At 48.7% G+C, this 16542-nt stretch overlaps 1 protein-coding gene across 1 annotated transcript; it reads left to right on the top strand.

Moving 5' to 3' along the window:
* Nucleotides 1–7063: 7063 nt before the first annotated feature.
* Nucleotides 7064–9958, top strand: LOC119094388 (NADH-cytochrome b5 reductase-like). Its single transcript, XM_037217450.1, has 2 exons — nt 7064–7073; nt 7324–9958. The coding sequence occupies exons 1-2, from the start codon at nt 7064–7066 to the stop codon at nt 8436–8438; spliced, it is 1125 nt and encodes a 374-aa protein (XP_037073345.1). The 3' UTR covers nt 8439–9958.
* The last annotated feature ends 6584 nt before the right edge of the window (nt 9959–16542 follow it).

Genomic DNA, 16542 nt, shown 5'->3' with positions numbered 1-16542 from the left:
TCCACTTGAAAATATACCAATAGTATTACCTTACTTCATCATGTCTGATGCTTGATTTAATATCTTCAACTGTGAGAAATTCGCTTGGAAAGGCGCATAAGCCGACACGAGTTACATAAGTTACAGTTAGTAGTAGTACATAAGTTACATAAGTTACACGAGCCGGAAGCCACATAATTTCCTCATGGCTTGCATCAAGTCATTATCTTATGCCGGCAGTACGCACTTTACGGGATTTTCTTCATACAATCTTCGTCATTTAACATGGGCCCTGTGGGAGACCAATATGCTATACATGTACGAGCAAACCACTTGCAATTAGGCCATAGCGCTGATACATTGGACTCAATCCATTAATAAGACTGCTCATGTGAAACACCTTTTTTTGTCCACCACATTGGAAGCTGCACCATTTCCTCCTAATTCATTGGGTACTAGTTCAGAGTACTTATGCTGAGTAGGCGACCTTCAGCATATCCGGAAGAACTAGTTGAACGACGTCATAGGGCAAACGTTGGTCATATTGACAGCAATAGTAATAATACTCTCATTACTGATACTACCAGTACAAGTACCGGTACCGGTTACGCCCATATTACTAGACGGGTTTGGTACTAGCACGGCAGCGCTAGCACTACTCCCTAGCTTATACTGAATGCTTTTGATACAGCCACTGTTCAAACAACCCTTAACTAGCACTTCCTGGCTCCTGGCACATTTAAGGTCGATAACTCGGTATAAGAGCTCTGAATTTAGAATGCCAGAATACCAAGATCTGCGGGACTCTCTTACTTGTAGCATATGGAACCTCGTCCATCCAAAGATTTTCTATCAACACCCACGATGCTGCAAAGTTTTGGTTGTAGCGTGAGATCTGTAGGAGCCGGGGGCATGACTGAAACTTTGCTTAGTCGTTGTTTCAGTTCATTGGACTGCAGTCGAAGGCAAAACTTACAAGTGACAGTATTTCCTGCCTTTATTATTTCGTAGAGCTGCAAAGCCGCTTATTGGATCTGTCTTTTTGATCGTTCATGGAAAGAGGCAATCAGAAAAGCGCTTTTTGGTTCCCGTATTCGCATTATTTCTCCAAAAGTTTCATCACTTTGCCTTTTGTAAGAGCACTACGGCACTTCGTGCATGTGTTTTCATATTCCTGTAATGCCGTTGACGCGTGGAGGCTTCCTCGTTGCGGCGTACTTTAATACAGTGAAAAAAATAAGTGACAATAGACCCAAACAGGCTCGCAGCCAGGGCCTTACCGGGGAGGGGGCATAGGGTCGACAAAGGGTCCCGTAATGGTAAAAAGCCCCTTCCGAAAAATCGCGGGAAATAGTAATTTCCTAATCTGAGAATGTTTTTATATCTTTATTTCTACCTGTTGTAGCTAGAATTTTAACTAGAAGCTACCGCAAATCAATGCTGCCTGAGGTTGATAGCTACTACACTGAAAAACTGGTTTAAATATATTTAACTGCTTTAAACTACCGCATGAAATAAATATCCGGCGCTCTTCTAATTCACGACGACCCAGTCGGCCCTTACTTCTCCGTTAAAGCTCAGAGGCTTTTTCCGAATTTTCATCTGGGCTGTACAGACTGTACATCTGTACCTGGGTATCTGTATCTGGGCTGTATTTAGGACCTTTGAATGTATGTTGTGGATCGAAATGGGTGAGCAATTTATATCAACATGACCGAGCCATGCGTGTCTGGAAATATTCAACCTTCATTCAGAATCGATTAGTGACACAAATTATATAATGCAGCTTTGAACATGCACGCTCACAAGGCTTGACAACAACAACATGGACGGCAGACATTGCAATCTCCTTAGACCGCGCATCGTCAGCCCTCCGGCCAATACTGAGCCGTGGCAACAGGTGGACAAAAATGACGACGCATCTGAAAGAAGTGCATTTGAACGCTTTAGAACATCAAATCTTACAATAAGAAGGCTGTCCTGGTGTATATTTCACACGTGCAATTTCTAGATTGATGATGGGTTGACCTTTACAGCATCATGATGTGGTGCTGGAATCTGGTGGCGGGACTGGGGGAGGAAAGGAAGAACGTTTATTTTTGGTGTTGCTGTAGCTGTTATCATCAATCTAGCATTGCACATGTGAAACATAATATAATTCCAATACAAATATAAGTATGGAATCGTTCATATCTGGCCTTTGTGAGCCCATCTTCCAAATGTAACGCCCATCAAATGGCCCTCAGCCAATATTGTGCAAGGTACGATGACGTAATCTAACAATGACGCATTGGGGAGCATGTCCAGTCAATAGAGAATTTGTGTTGGCTCAGACCAGCAGCGAACACAGATGGAGGGGGGGGGGGGGGGGGGCACAGGAGGCACGTGTCCCCATAGGTTCTGAGGGCCCTTCGAGACACCCGGGACCTACGATTACGGGCCCAATTTGAGGGCCCGAAAGGTCCAAAAGGCCGGCCGGAGGTCGTGTTCAGGGGGCCCCGACTCGCAGAGCCAGGCACTCCGATGCCAATCAGAGGGCCCTGCGCGCTGATCAGGGTTCCACCGAGTCGATAAGGGCCTACATGCCCGTCAGACACCACCAGTAACAGTACGGGGTGCTCCGTGGCAGCATGAGCCTGAGGGTCCATTTCCCAAGCAGGGGCAAAGCCGGAGTCAGCGATTTGCAGTGGTTGGGGCTCCAGCGCCGTCACAGCCCCCCCCCCCCCCCCCAGGGCCTAACGGGACCCCTGCTTTGGCGAGGGGCTCCAAGTCGGTCAAATAGCGTTCGAGGAATCCCGAAGAGCCTGAAGGACCCACCGGGTCCGATGATCAAGGGGCCGATTTGAAGGTTAAGGGGCACGAAGGGCTGGCCAGAGTCTTACTCAGCGGGCCCAGTCGGAGGAGAATGGGCCGGGCCCTCAAATGGCGGTCAGAGAGCCTTTGCGCTGAGCGGGGATCCCTGAGTCGATATGGGCCTATATGTTGGTCAGGCACCACCAGCACCGCAAAGTCGGCTCCATATAAATATATGGGCCTGAGGGTCCACTTCCCACTCAGCTACAAGGCCGGGTCCAGTGATTTACACTCGTCGGGGCTCCTGTAGTTGTCAGGGGTTCGCAGCGCCTAACAGAGAGTCCTTCATTCGCGAGGGGTCCCGAGCCGACCACGGGCAGTGTTAGATGATGTCTGGGGCTGGGGCCCTGATGGGCCCGGGAGGCCCACCCAAATCGGCGATCAAAGGCCCGGTTGAAGGGCACAAGGAGCCGAAGGACTGGCGGTAGATCACATAAAGAATCGCTGCCCGCGAGGTCGTGACCTAAAATATCAGTCAGAGGTCCTCTCGCGCCGTTTTAGGACCCTGAGACAATTGCGGGTGTCTAAGTCGGCCAGAGACCACGAACGCCGAACAGTTGGCTCCCTGTGAATCTGAACCCTGGGAGCCCATTTCCCACGAAGACGCAAGGCCGGTGGCCACTGTTTGCATTGATCTGCGTCCCTGAAAGGATTGAGAGTCCTCTACGTCCGTCAGGGACTCACAATGCCTAACAGGGGGTCATGTGTCGGCTAGTAGCCCCTTGTCGGTCATGGGCTTTGTTTGAGAAGGTCCGAAGAGGGACCGGAGGGACCCTCCGGACAAAAGATCAAAGGCCTGATCAAACTCTGGCCCGGCCCCCAACCCGTAACGCTGTGACCTGAAAGTTCAGTCAGAGGGCTTTTTAGGGCTCATCTATTAGGGATATACATCCCTTTTACACACTGCCTCGACACGGAGCCAAACAGTCGGCTCCATGCCCGTCTGGGCGCCTGAGACCCATTTCCCAAGCAGGAACAAGGCCGGGTCCGCGATTCGGAATGTTCGGGTCCCTGACACCTTCAGCGCCCCTGTGCCGGTCAGGGGCCACAGTGTCTGTCAAGGGTCGTGTGACGGCAAGTGGACCTAGTCGGTCAGGAGTGGTCTTTGAGGGAGTCCGAAGATGGGCCGAGGTGTCCCTCGAGACCAAAGATCAATGGCCGGATTGTAAGGCTGAAGAGCCTAAGGGCTCTTCTAACTGCAGGTCACGTTAAGGACCCCCGCCTGTAGAGCCGTGATCTCAAATATTAGTTAGATGGTCTCTTGCACTGGTTGCGGACGCCTGAGACAGAGCGTTCCTCTATTTCGGCTAGATATCGCTAACACCGAAAAATCACTAACAGCCGGAAAGCATCATGCGGTGGAACGGAATGGCCCTTCAGCCTTCGGCCGGGATCATTATTGTTGCCCCCTAGTGTTCTACTCAATGGGACCCTTTTCCCGGAAATATATGGTGGGCATCATTAGTTTTGAATAGAGTGGGTCTAAACAGATTAAAAGGCGAAAAAAATACGATCCCCCATTTGCCTGAAAACGTTTAGTCTTCTGCAGAATCGATTAGTGGAAGAAATTACATTAAAAGGTTTGAGCCTGCGCGCTCACGACCACGGGAGCAAAGACAACGTCAACCTGGGTTGCAATTTCCACAAAACCGAACAGCGTTGGCCGCTGCATGTAACACCAGGCGGTGGGTGTCATGCAGTTACAGCTACAGCAACACGAAAAATAGAGGATCTGACTTAACTCTTCCAATTCTACCAACAGATTCCAGTACAAGTCAGCGGTGCTGTAGATGCCAATCCGTCCTTATCATCAATCGAAAAATTACACCGGGAGAATATGCGCCCAGGCTTCATTCGAAATGTACAATTTTATGTTCTAGAGCGTTCAAAGGTACTTTTTCAGATGCTTTGTCATTTTTATCCACCCTGTTGGCCACAGCTCACTGTTAACCACAAGGCCGACGCTGCCGCGGTCTATGGAGACTGCAACGCCTGGCGTCGATATTTTTTCTTAGATTTGGGGATGCACACGATCAAAACTACGTTACACAACGTTTCTCAATAATCGGCTTTGACTGAATGTTGAAAATTTCCAGACAAACATAGCTTGGCCATGTTGATACAAATTATTGACCCGTTTCGACCCACAGCCTACATTTGCATGGTCCTTAATATCTAGTACAACGCGGATACAAATTCCAACAAAGCCTGAGATCTCTGTCGGCTTAGCAGAGTCCCTTGGACCATTGTAAAATGAACAATCACAGCGATTTATTTCATGCGGCCATTCACCGCACTTTTTCTAAGGTTTATTGACAAAAAAGTCATGCAGAATTAATCTTGTGGTGGCCCCTGGCGTCTGTCTTCTAGTATAAGCATGCAAAAGAAAAAAATCAAGTAAAACATACCTTCATTAGCAAGTGAGTCCTGAGCCAGCATTTTTTTTTTTTTTGCGTGGGGGGAGGTATCAGGGCCCTTTTACTGTCCTGCATTTAGCCCTTCCTGTCTTTTACTGTTTTAAGGGAACCTTTCATTAACCTCATGTCCCCCCCCCCCTTGGCAAGGCTCTGGCCGCGCGCCTGGCTCAAACAAGAACAATTTCAATATTTTAAAGCTTCAGTTAAATTTTTACAATTTCAGCCTTAGAGCTGCATTTTTCACTTAGAAGTACACCAATCGTTGTAAGATAGCTTATTCCGTCATATCTCCTGCTTGCTTCAAGATACTTAAATGCGGAGCATTACCTTCAAAAGGTTTTTCAAGACAGCTGTTGCATGTTAATATCAGTGCTTTGGTTTTTGACCAGAGAGTAATTCATCATCAAAGTCAAGCTAAGGTCAACCGACTTACGATGTCAGAACGAATCGCTTTGGGACGCGAAAGTAGCAGGCAGGCATTTTGAAAGGAGGTGGAAAGCTTTTCATCCCAAGATATGGATTCGATTGCGGCCAGATATAATTGCTCCAATTGTTGTGAGACAATGCCAAAATATGCGCACTTTTCCAACCTTGGTGTGGAAATTGGACGAAAGTGGCCTAGTTCACAACAGATTAAGTGAGTGGAATTGGGACTAGGATGATTGGCGTGGACTACTTATGGGATTCACCAAAGCATGGTAGACTGGTGGGCAGGGGAAGGCTGAAGGCAGCTGCATTTTCAAAATTGGATTATGTAACATTTATGCTGCATAATTGGAGAGGAAAAAAATGGCATCCTGCTACCACCCTAGGGTTCACTGTCACCAGTGTCACCAGAAATGCTTGATGGCTATATCAGGATTTTTTTGTTTCTTAGGGATCATGTTTGCATTCATTGTCAAATCGCTCATTTAATTGTATATGTATTACACTTTTGGAAGCTATGTGCAAAACACCACAAAATTACATGATCTGACTGATGTGTATGTCAGACATCCACATTCAAAGCATGCATATTGGCTGTATCAGGGTATTGACATTGATTTTTGGCCACAAGGCATTGCAAAGCAACTTGATCACAGTGCTTTATGCTTTAAGCAAAAGGTGGGCTGCTGAACATTTATCAGGCCATTCAGTGTTTTGATTAATTTGTTTGACAATTGCTTGTTGCTGAAAATTCATATCAGTGCACTCTTCAGGCACTTGATCCTCAAATTTTTGGATAAGGAAAAAGTTGAAGTTATGACAGTTGCATTGTCCTATTTTATTTGTCTCAGCAGTTGTTTATTAAAATAATGCAACTTACAAACAGATAAGGCTGAATAAGTCAACAGTTAGTCCAATAACTGCATTAGAAGAATCTGACCCATGTAGTATTATGCTCAGTGCCCAGTAATTGACCTTTATAATGTTCATGCTGTATATTTCAAATACAAAATGATCTTTGCATTGGTTTAGTTTGCCATGATTGCCATTGAGTTCCATATTTTCTGACATGAGGTATTAAGTATACAGGCATGTTTGTTAGCTAAGCTGCCTGATGAATATTTACAATTTGTGTAGGTTTTGCAACTGGTGTGAAGTGAATAATTTAACTTCTAAGATATAAGGTGTATTTGTCTTGAGTGTTAACCCTTGTGGCTTAAAATTATCCATAATAGTCATCACCATTGCTTCCTTTGGAATCACCTGCAGGGGAAATGAAGAGACAAAAATAAAAGCAACACACATATTGCTTGTTTCATGTGTGACATCTCTGGAATTATTTGGTACAGGTGCTGCACACCAGAAGGCTGCCCAGTTGAATTCAACATATGAAGGAAGGTGGGTCATGTGAAAAACAACATGCTGGCAGATACTGAAAGCAACCAACGCTCTTGCATATCCCAATATCCAAAGCTGTTGCCTGGAATGGGGAGTCTGTGGAGAACAAGACACAGTTTCTAAGGGCCTGCTTGCTCACTTGAATCCCTATCAAGATGAGCAAAAATATGAGCAAGAACAAGATAAGGAGACTGGCCACATGGTGGAGCTACAGCGCCATCTGGACTCAGATGCTGTGAAGGACAATGAGCACCACGAGGCTGGTCTTTCGGAGGGGCGACAGCGCCCCGTGGACTCAGGACGCCGTGCAATCTGACGAACGAGGACGAGGCCAGCCTCCCGGAGGAACTGCAGCGCCCCCTGGACTCAGGTGCTGTGCAATCTACGAACGAAGACGAGGCCAGACTCCCGGAGGAACTGCAGCGCCCCCTGGACCCAGGCGCCGTGCAGTGTGAGGACGAGGACGAAAACAACCTCCTGGAGGAGCCGCAGTGCCCCCTGGATTCGGACTGCTGCGGCAACGGCTGCTCACCCTGCGTGTTCGACCTGTATGAGCGTGACCTGGCCGTGTGGCGTTGCCGCCGTGAGCAGGCTCGCCTCGGCCCCGCCCTCACGCCATCCGGCCCCAGCGCCGCCGCCCTCAGCCCGGACCACTACACGGCCCTGCCGCTGCTGGATGTCACGCCTGTGTCGGACGACGCTGCCGTGTACCGGTTCGCGCTGCCGACCGGCACGGCACTGTGCCTGCGTCCCGGGCAGCACCTCGTGCTGCGCGAGCACGACGCCGCCGGCAGACCACTGACGAGGCCCTACACGCCTGTCTCGCCGCGCGACGCCGCCGGCTACTTCGACGTCTACATCCGCCGGTACGCCGACGGCGCGGCATCGGCATGCGTGCGCCGCTGGCGGCCGGGCTTGCACGTGCGGTGGCGCGGCCCGTTCGGCGAGTTCCAACCGCGCGCTGGCGACGCGCGCCTCGTGCTGCTCGCTGCCGGCACGGGCGTGGCGCCGTTTGTTGCGCTGGTGCGCGCCGTGCTGGCCGACGAGGCGGACGAGACGCGGCTGGTGCTGCTGCTGGCCGTGCGCCGACTGCGGGACGTGTTCCCGCGGGACGAGCTGGCGGAGTTTGCGCGCGCCTGGAACTTCACATACACGCTGTTTGTGAGCGGCGGGGAGGAGGATTCGGCGCGGTACGGCGAGCCGGTCCGGTGGCGCCGCCCCGGCTCGCAGGACGTGCAGGAGGTGATGCGGCAGATGGCGCTGAAGACGCGCTATCTCGTATGCGGCACACGGTCGTTCGAGAAGGATATGCTGAACTACTTGGGAGCAGCAGGCGTGCAGGATGATGATATATTCAGGTTTTGAAGTATATGACAGCTAATATGTTATGTGGTTGCCATAGAAATTGATATGATCAGATTTTCAGATGAATAACCAGAGTGTTTGGGAATGTTTAGTATTGTCATTATTGAATTTTGATGCATTCAGTTCGCTCAGGGGTGCATTTTGTGTCTGTTGGTGCAAGCTATCATTGGTCAGACAAGACACAGTTGCTCACGGTTTGATGGAACCGTCGGTGTCTTATGAAAGACAGGCAGGTGAGCTGCATTTGGAATATGTAAGTGATGGTAAATGTTACGTTAATACGTCCCGCGACTTACACGCTTGTAATGTTACGGAAAGCTTATTCAGGTCACATCGTACAAAATGTTGGCCGTGCAATTGAAGTGTCATTGCTGAGGTGATAGGAGTGGTGATAATGAAATGGCAAGCGAATGAATGCGTGTCGGAGATGTTGGCAGTCTGGCCAAAGATACCGCGCAGTTGTTGAATTTTAATGATATTTCTTAAAGCTAACTTTAACTGCAATTTTAATTGCAAATGGGTGTAGCGAGTAAACGTAACGGAATGCGCTTCGGGCAGTCTGACCGCCTATATAGAATCAGATTCAGTGACAACACGATTGGCTGAAGCGACAACAGAGCCGGGAAATACCGTGGACGTCGTCGTTTTTGAGTGCTACGTGCAGAACCTGTTTCGACTAAATTCTTACTTAGATGACTGAAATTCGGAGACTGAACGCAGGAATCTTGCCTTTGAAAAGCCGGGTAAACTGTATTTAACGTTTTAAAACTATTGTGCCTTTCTTTGCACAATGTATGACCATCGCCGTTGTTCATTTGCAGCGCACGAGGGGCAACATCACCCGACACAAAACCTTAGTTCGTTGAGTGGTGGTGCTTTTTCAGTCTGACGGAGATAAGCCAGTACCCCGGCGTCTTGTGTGAGCTCCCCGATCAACGTCTGGAGCTCTAAATAGCCGGATCGGGAGATCTTAACGGGTAGATGCGAGCTGCGAACTTCACGTTGGTCCTGGCTGTTGCAGTTTCTCGTGATGCGGTCGGTGCGAGATACCGCAGCGCTGGTTACCTTAGTTCTCATCTGATATTTCTTATCAGTCACATGCATTGACTTTAAGCCGGAAAGTGCAAAGCTCGTGGCGGAAAGCGAACGGTGCTGAAAGCACTCGCAGACCTGTTGTCTGCAGCAATTCGCCCATGACCTTGCGGTCAGTCATGGCTGCTTAATGCTGTGGAATAAATTGACTGATACAAACAAGAAAGGCCTTGAGCTCTAGTTTGTCAGCAGTATGAGCTTAGAGCCTTTATTTTGACAGTATTGGACATCCGTGGTGCCAGGAGGTACTGGTTAAACGACGCTATCAAACAAACTGGCTGTCTTGACAGGAATCGGTGCGATGTACGAGAGAAAGGCCATCACCTCATCGTTTATCGGCATTTTGAATTCAGAGTTCTTATGCTGAGGCACGCATTACGTTCTTCACATGACTTCATTGCTCGCAGAGTTAATTGAATACAGATGAAAACTAACCACTTACTTCTGGGAAGTAAAATATGACCACCTGGTCGTTCAATGATTTTGCACGATTTTGGCCTTGGGTGGTTGGCCGCGACCTGCAGGCACTATGATGACAGTGATACACTGAAAGGCTTACAACAATATTTGGGCAGCTTTTGGATCTTAACTGACTTAGTTTTGACTCTGAAGGACCATTTCACAACCGCTGCTACGCTTCAGTCACGTTGGTTCATGGCATGATGGATTTAAGAGTGTAAATGCCAAGAGTTGGCATTATGTCACCTAGACCTTTGTTGACTAGCAAAGGTGACAAACAATGATGATTTGCATGTTGAAACCACTGCACACTCTGGTAAGCGCTGGACAAGAATACCTCTCTTAAATACAGCCAATAATGCGCCGACAAACGCCAGTTTTCCACATTGACGACGAGCCGGGCCCGGATAACGCGTACATAAGGCCGTTACCGAACTTTGCAGGACGTTGCAAATCGCAGGTCAGATGTAAAAAGTTTCCAACAAATTGGCTAACCTGCAGTCCATTACTATGTTTAAAATGTTTTGGGGCATGCTCCCCCAAGTGAAAACTGGAAGAAGTTGTGTTAACCCGATCTCCGCTGGCGATTACCTACCTACCCCAAGTATTCAACTTGGGACAAATAAATTACGAAAAAGAAAGACAGAACGCTGTCTATCATGTCGACTTCTCGAAGGCAACATGTGTGTACCTTCCCGAACATCTGCCCTCACCTTTCCGCAGCCGCCCCCGCGCTGTCTGCGCTGGCGCCTGAACAGCCGTTCATGCGTTGACCCCGGCCATATCCCACATTCCGGACTGGGTCACATTCCTGGCGAGCCCCCGCCGCGCCGCGGCCAGCGCCGAAGTGTAAACACGCTGCCATCTCCATCGGCGGTCAGGTGCCACCGACGGGATGGCGTCTGCCAACACACGTAAACAACCAGTGGTTGATTTGTCAGTTTACCATGACGTTTGGCACGGTCTGAGTATTGTTTTGACCGGTACATGTGTTTCAGGTAAAAAAGCCGTTTAGATTCCTCTCAGGCGACTGTATTTCTTTTTAAAACGTTAGCTCATGGTGTAGAAACAGTATCCACAAATAAGGTTGACTGGAACAGAACGCACGCGCACACACACACACACACACACACACACACACACACACATACACACACACACACACACACACACACACACACACACACACACACACACACACACACACACACACACCACCTCTCTCTCTCCCTCCCTCTCCCTCTCCCTCTCCCCCTCCCCCTCCCCCTCCCCCTCCCCCCCCTCCCCCCCTCCCCCCTCCCCCTCCCCCCCTCCCCCCTCCCCCTCACTTCACTCTCTTCTCACTTCGCAGGCGCTGCAGTACAACTTGGCTATCGCTCCAGAACACTACTCGCTGGAATTTGTAAGACACTTCTTTCTGGATCGTGTTTGCGACTCGTACTGCCATCACAGCTGGTTGGAACTCCAAGCGGACTACCGCAATCTGTTTGAGAGGGGCAACCTTTGTCTTAGTCATATCAAGCATAAAGCTACGTGAGCCATCGTCTTCGATGGACCTCACATACGCCACCGCTCCAAACGCTACTTGTGATGCATCACAGAACACATGCAATTCGTGCCGGCACTCATTTTCTTTACGCAGATGCTGCTTTAAGCACCTCGGCATGTTCAAATTCCCGACAAGGGGAAGGTTAGACCGCCACGCAGACCATGTCTGGAGATCCTCTTCATCCAGTAAATCATCCCATCCGTAGTCTTTTGCCCACGGTCTTTGAACGGGGAGCTTTGCTTGTGCTACGAATGGACTTAGCATTCCCAGTGGGGCAGACAGTCTGCCCACGGCTCTCACTACGCCGCGTTTCGTGGGCGGTACGTCGGCATCAATCTGTCTGGTGACTAAAGTATCACGGTCTGGATCCCAGACGCATCCAAGTGCAGTTTCGACTAGAAGCGACGTATCAGCATGAGCTCGATCCTGTGCTGGAATTGCAGCCAGCGCCTCTTCAGAATTACTTCTCCACTTTGTTAGACGGAATCCTTCTTTGGCTGACAACTATGTCATCTCTCCTCCATAACCTTTGCGTCTTTCACAGTTTTTTTCGGTTTTCAAGAAATCAGCCATGAAGAAATGATTGTACACCGCCTCAGCGGCAGCTTGAGCTTCTCGCGTCTGACCCCCATGGTCTAAAGCCGTTCTTCTCAGCACATAGCGGAGGCGGGGCTCGACTTGGCACCAAATACTGTAACTGACATGCGATACGTGTCGGGCTCTCAAGTCGTCTTCAGGTCCCTCCAGAGGAAACTGAGGGCTGCTTCGTCTTCTTTTAGCACACGCACCTGGTGATACATTTGTTCGATATCTGCGACCAACGCGAGCCACTCTTCTCTAAATCTCATCAGGATCCCCGTCAAATTCTTGAGCAGGTCTGGACCGGTCAGTAGCTCATCGTTCAACGATGTGCCAGCGTGACGCGCTGTGGCATCAAAAATGACACGCAGTCTTCCCGGCTTGTGTGGATTCATAACCCTGTGATGCGGAAGGTACCACTCTCTTGGGCTGTACTCTTTGATTTCGTCTGGGGTCAGCTTCCGCGTAAAACCATTCGCAATGTATCCATTGATGACTTCGGAGTACATTGTGACCTTTTCTGGCTGTCGAAGCAAGCTTTTCTCGAGAGTCTGAAGGCGACGAACTGCCATGATCCTGTTGTTAAGAAGGGCGACGTCATCCTATTTCCAGATCAGTCCTTCAGAGTCACCAAAATTTGTCCCGAAGGACTTGGTGGTCCACCAGTCCTGCAGCAGTTGTGACATGTCATCATCTTTTGGGATCCTGTTCACGAACATCATCTGTCGTGACCTGTCAGGTATGAATCCTAGGACGGATCCTGTCAGTGTCCATCCAAATTCAGTCCGAGTTGCCACTGGTTGATTTGGCCTTCCAACGCGCACTTCTTTTTGCAGGACTGCTTCCAGGACGTTCGCCCCCAGCAGCAGCTCCACCTTGGTCCCGTCACAGTTCGGTATGTCCAGGTCTGCCAGGTGATACCAAGATTGCCTTTCTCTTGATGCTATCTTGGGCACATCGACATTCAGTCGCGGAACAGAGAACGCTTTAGGCACTACAATATGCGCGTGCTCACCCGCCGACGCTCTTGGAATCAGCTCCTGCCTTACCTTACTTGAGATCCGCTCTCGTTCATAACTTTCTACGTTCTGGAGACGAAGTGTGCGCTCATCGCCTTGTATGTCCAACTGAGACGACACATCAGAGCAGCACAATGACGTCTGTGCTCCAGGATCCAACAATGCATGAGTGTCTCTGTACTTGCCAGCCGGTCCATGCACTCTGACAAGCACAATTTGCAGAAGCGTGATGACGTCATCATGTTGAGCGGCCGCAGTCGCTATTGTACGTTGTGTGGATGTGCCGCCATCGATGTCAGAAGTTGTGTGAGCAGATCCCGTCGAACGAAGGAGCTCGCGATGTCTCATGGTACATCCATCCCATCCACAAGGTGTAGCGGCGGGGCAGTTACGAGCGCGATGTTTTCCTTGCAGGCAAAAGAAGCACAGTCTGTTGTCCACTGCAACCTGAACACAATCATCAGGTGACGTTTTTTTCAAAAGCTTCGCACTGTTCCAAGCTATGTTCATCTCCACAACAGACGCATCGAACAGGGCTGGCTCCAGTCATCATCGCTGAGCGCCTTGTAGGCTGCTTCCGGTTGTGTAGCGTGGCTGACTTTTCGCATTTTAGCGCAATTTTCACCTCGTCGTCGAACCACCGATTTGAGGTCACCAAACTGGGTTTTGTGGGCTCCATTTCCAGTAGGTGTCTGTTCCATTCTCGCCTCAGCTCTATCGATGGTTTCTCTACTGTTCTTCTCAGGTTCTCGCAGCTCTCAAGGTCACTTCTGAAACCTAGGTTCTGCAGAACGATCACAGCGCAGTTAACTGTAGCATGGTACTTCTCCAGACTAGTGGATTTGGTGTAGCTGGGGACTATAGCGGCAAATATGGTTCCAATATTTGCGTTAACGATGTCATCTTTCTGACCAAATCCTTCGTCTAATGCCGTGAGTGCCTGCTGATACAGCTCTGGTTCATACAACACACCACTGATGGTCTGCTGTGCCAAACCTGAGACAGCGGACTGCAGATGGATCATTTTTTCTGTCTCAGACAGGGGTATGGTGGTTGTGCACGAGCGATTCGAATAATCCGTACCATTTTGGCCACTCCATGGAATCACCGGAGAATGTTGGCGGAGTGATGCGCGGAATACTTTTCGCGAACAATGAACAGTGAGCTGACGTTTTGTGTCCTGAGCTCTGATTGGTCGTTATCCGTTCTCCCTGAGAATGGTTTGGTAAGTTATCCTTACACCGGTGAAGATGCATCGAGTCAACTTTCTCTGGAGCTCGCCGCTCGCTCACGAAATCATCGCGGCGCTCCCATGCGAGCTCTGTCTCGGCAGCCTTCCGCAGGTGGGCTTCTAGTTGAGCGGTGTCACGCGCGACCGTCGTTTCTGCCAGTATTTTTCTTCGCAGCAGCTCCCGTTCCTCTTTCTCGAAACACCACTGCCGCCCCAGCTGCTGAAGCTTCAGTTCGCGCAGCTTAGCCTCTATCTCAGCATCTCGAGATTTAGCAGACCGATCGGACACTGCCGACTGACTCTCTGATGGTCCTACAGATGCTAGCTCATCTTCTCTAGCCATCAGATGCTGTTGAATTCTCTCTGTTGCTTCTGAGTACTGTTTTTCTACATCTTCCATGTACTCTCCAGCCTTTTCAATCTCATTCGCGTCTCTCGTCAGGGTGTTAAATTCATCATTGGTTTCCGCGACTGCGTCGACAGCTACTTCCATTTGTTTCATAGACTCAACACACTGTGTGCGACTGCCGCTGGCTTCCATAATGACAAATGCACTGCGTTGGATTCTTGTTAAAGACGGCAACAGTCTTGCTCTTTTTGTTTTACTTTCCTTATGTTAAGGTCGTTCATCTCGTCTTTACAGCACTTTTTAAACTGTCACCACCATCCTGGTTCTCTTGGCTCTCCGCTTTTTACACGCACAATGCTAACTGCCATCTATTACACGAATTAACACACATGGTGTAAAAGTGACGGACTCATCGGATGCTGTGGTGAAATGTTACTAATACTTTCAAATAAATCAGTTACATTGCACTCATTCAGGTACGCTACATTATACATTCATACAAATCAATCGCACAGCACATTTTAAATCCTTGACATGCCTAGTGCACCATGAAACTGCTCATTCTTGACCGCACGTGGCAAACAATTTTACTTGGATTTAACTCGCTTGAAAATTCACATCGTGCTACGACTGAACAGAGTACCCTCACTTAGGAGTAACAGTAACTCAGTCACAACACCGACTAATTCAGTCGCAACAGATGGCTCGTGAAGCGTCACTCCTATGTTGATCAGTATTTTCATTCTTACGTTTCGAGGCCTGATCTCATCGTCGGAGAAGACTGAATGGCATAGGAAATAGGCTTTGAGTTTTACAGGACGAAAATTGTGCACTTCTACTCGGAAAGATCTTGTGGTACGGAGGACGCAAATGAAGCATGGCCAATTGAAGTAGGACAGAATCCAATTATTACTTTGATACAAATCAAATGCATTCATACTGGGAGCACTGCAAAGACACAAGCAGTTATGAGTTATTACATTGTGAATTATATCATGCACGATTATAAGTGTATTTTAGATGTATCAAAGCAAAACTATAATTCTGTCTTGCTTCAGTTTGCCTTATCTGCCTGTGTATAAGCTGTCTTACTTCATTTGCGTTTTTCGCACCAAAAGGTGTGTTCCAATTGCAGTGTTCAATATCCGTTCTATAAAACTCAAAACTTATTTGAACGGATGGCCTTATGTTCTTGGACGCATGGAGCTAGAATCGCTTTTGAACTAGGGTGGGAATGAAAAATTCCATCGCAAAAAGACCGTGCGGGAGTGAAAAAATCAATTCACAAAGACGGAACTTATGAGCTCGTGACTGATGCTTCAGCAAACAAAGACATTTATTGCGAGTTTGCATGGACGTAATATCAGGAACCTGACAAAACTATTTCGTTTTTTAACATCTTAGGCCCTTAAAGTGAAACAGAATACATTAAGACGCGCTCGGGTGGGGGGGGGGACAAATTGACCCCCCCCCCCAGGGGCTTTTCCCGAATGGTTTTTGAACGGCGCGGCGTAGCCGCGCCAAATTTTGCATAGCTGTAGAAAATTGCATAGCGGATCGTTTGACATACAAATTTTAGATGTACGTTGTAACGTCACTGGTATATGACAGATCAAAGTCAGCCCATGGTTTCAGCGAAGGCAATTCCTAGGGAATCGTTCAATCTGATACAGTAACAGTGTTTGACGAAGACATGCATATCTGAGATACTTTCTTAGGCACCGCCAATATTGAATGAGCAAATTACGTTGACCTAAGGTCAGGTATGATGGCCGGACCAAAGTCAAAACCAACCTGATTTATTACTCTAAGGGTTGCTGTATGGG

The sequence above is a fragment of the Pollicipes pollicipes genome, unplaced genomic scaffold (genome assembly GCF_011947565.3).
Source record: "Pollicipes pollicipes isolate AB1234 unplaced genomic scaffold, Ppol_2.1 Scaffold_4002;HRSCAF=4701_pilon_pilon_pilon, whole genome shotgun sequence".
NCBI lineage: Eukaryota > Metazoa > Arthropoda > Thecostraca > Pollicipedomorpha > Pollicipedidae > Pollicipes > Pollicipes pollicipes.
This window is presented reverse-complemented; position numbering and strand designations above follow the sequence as displayed.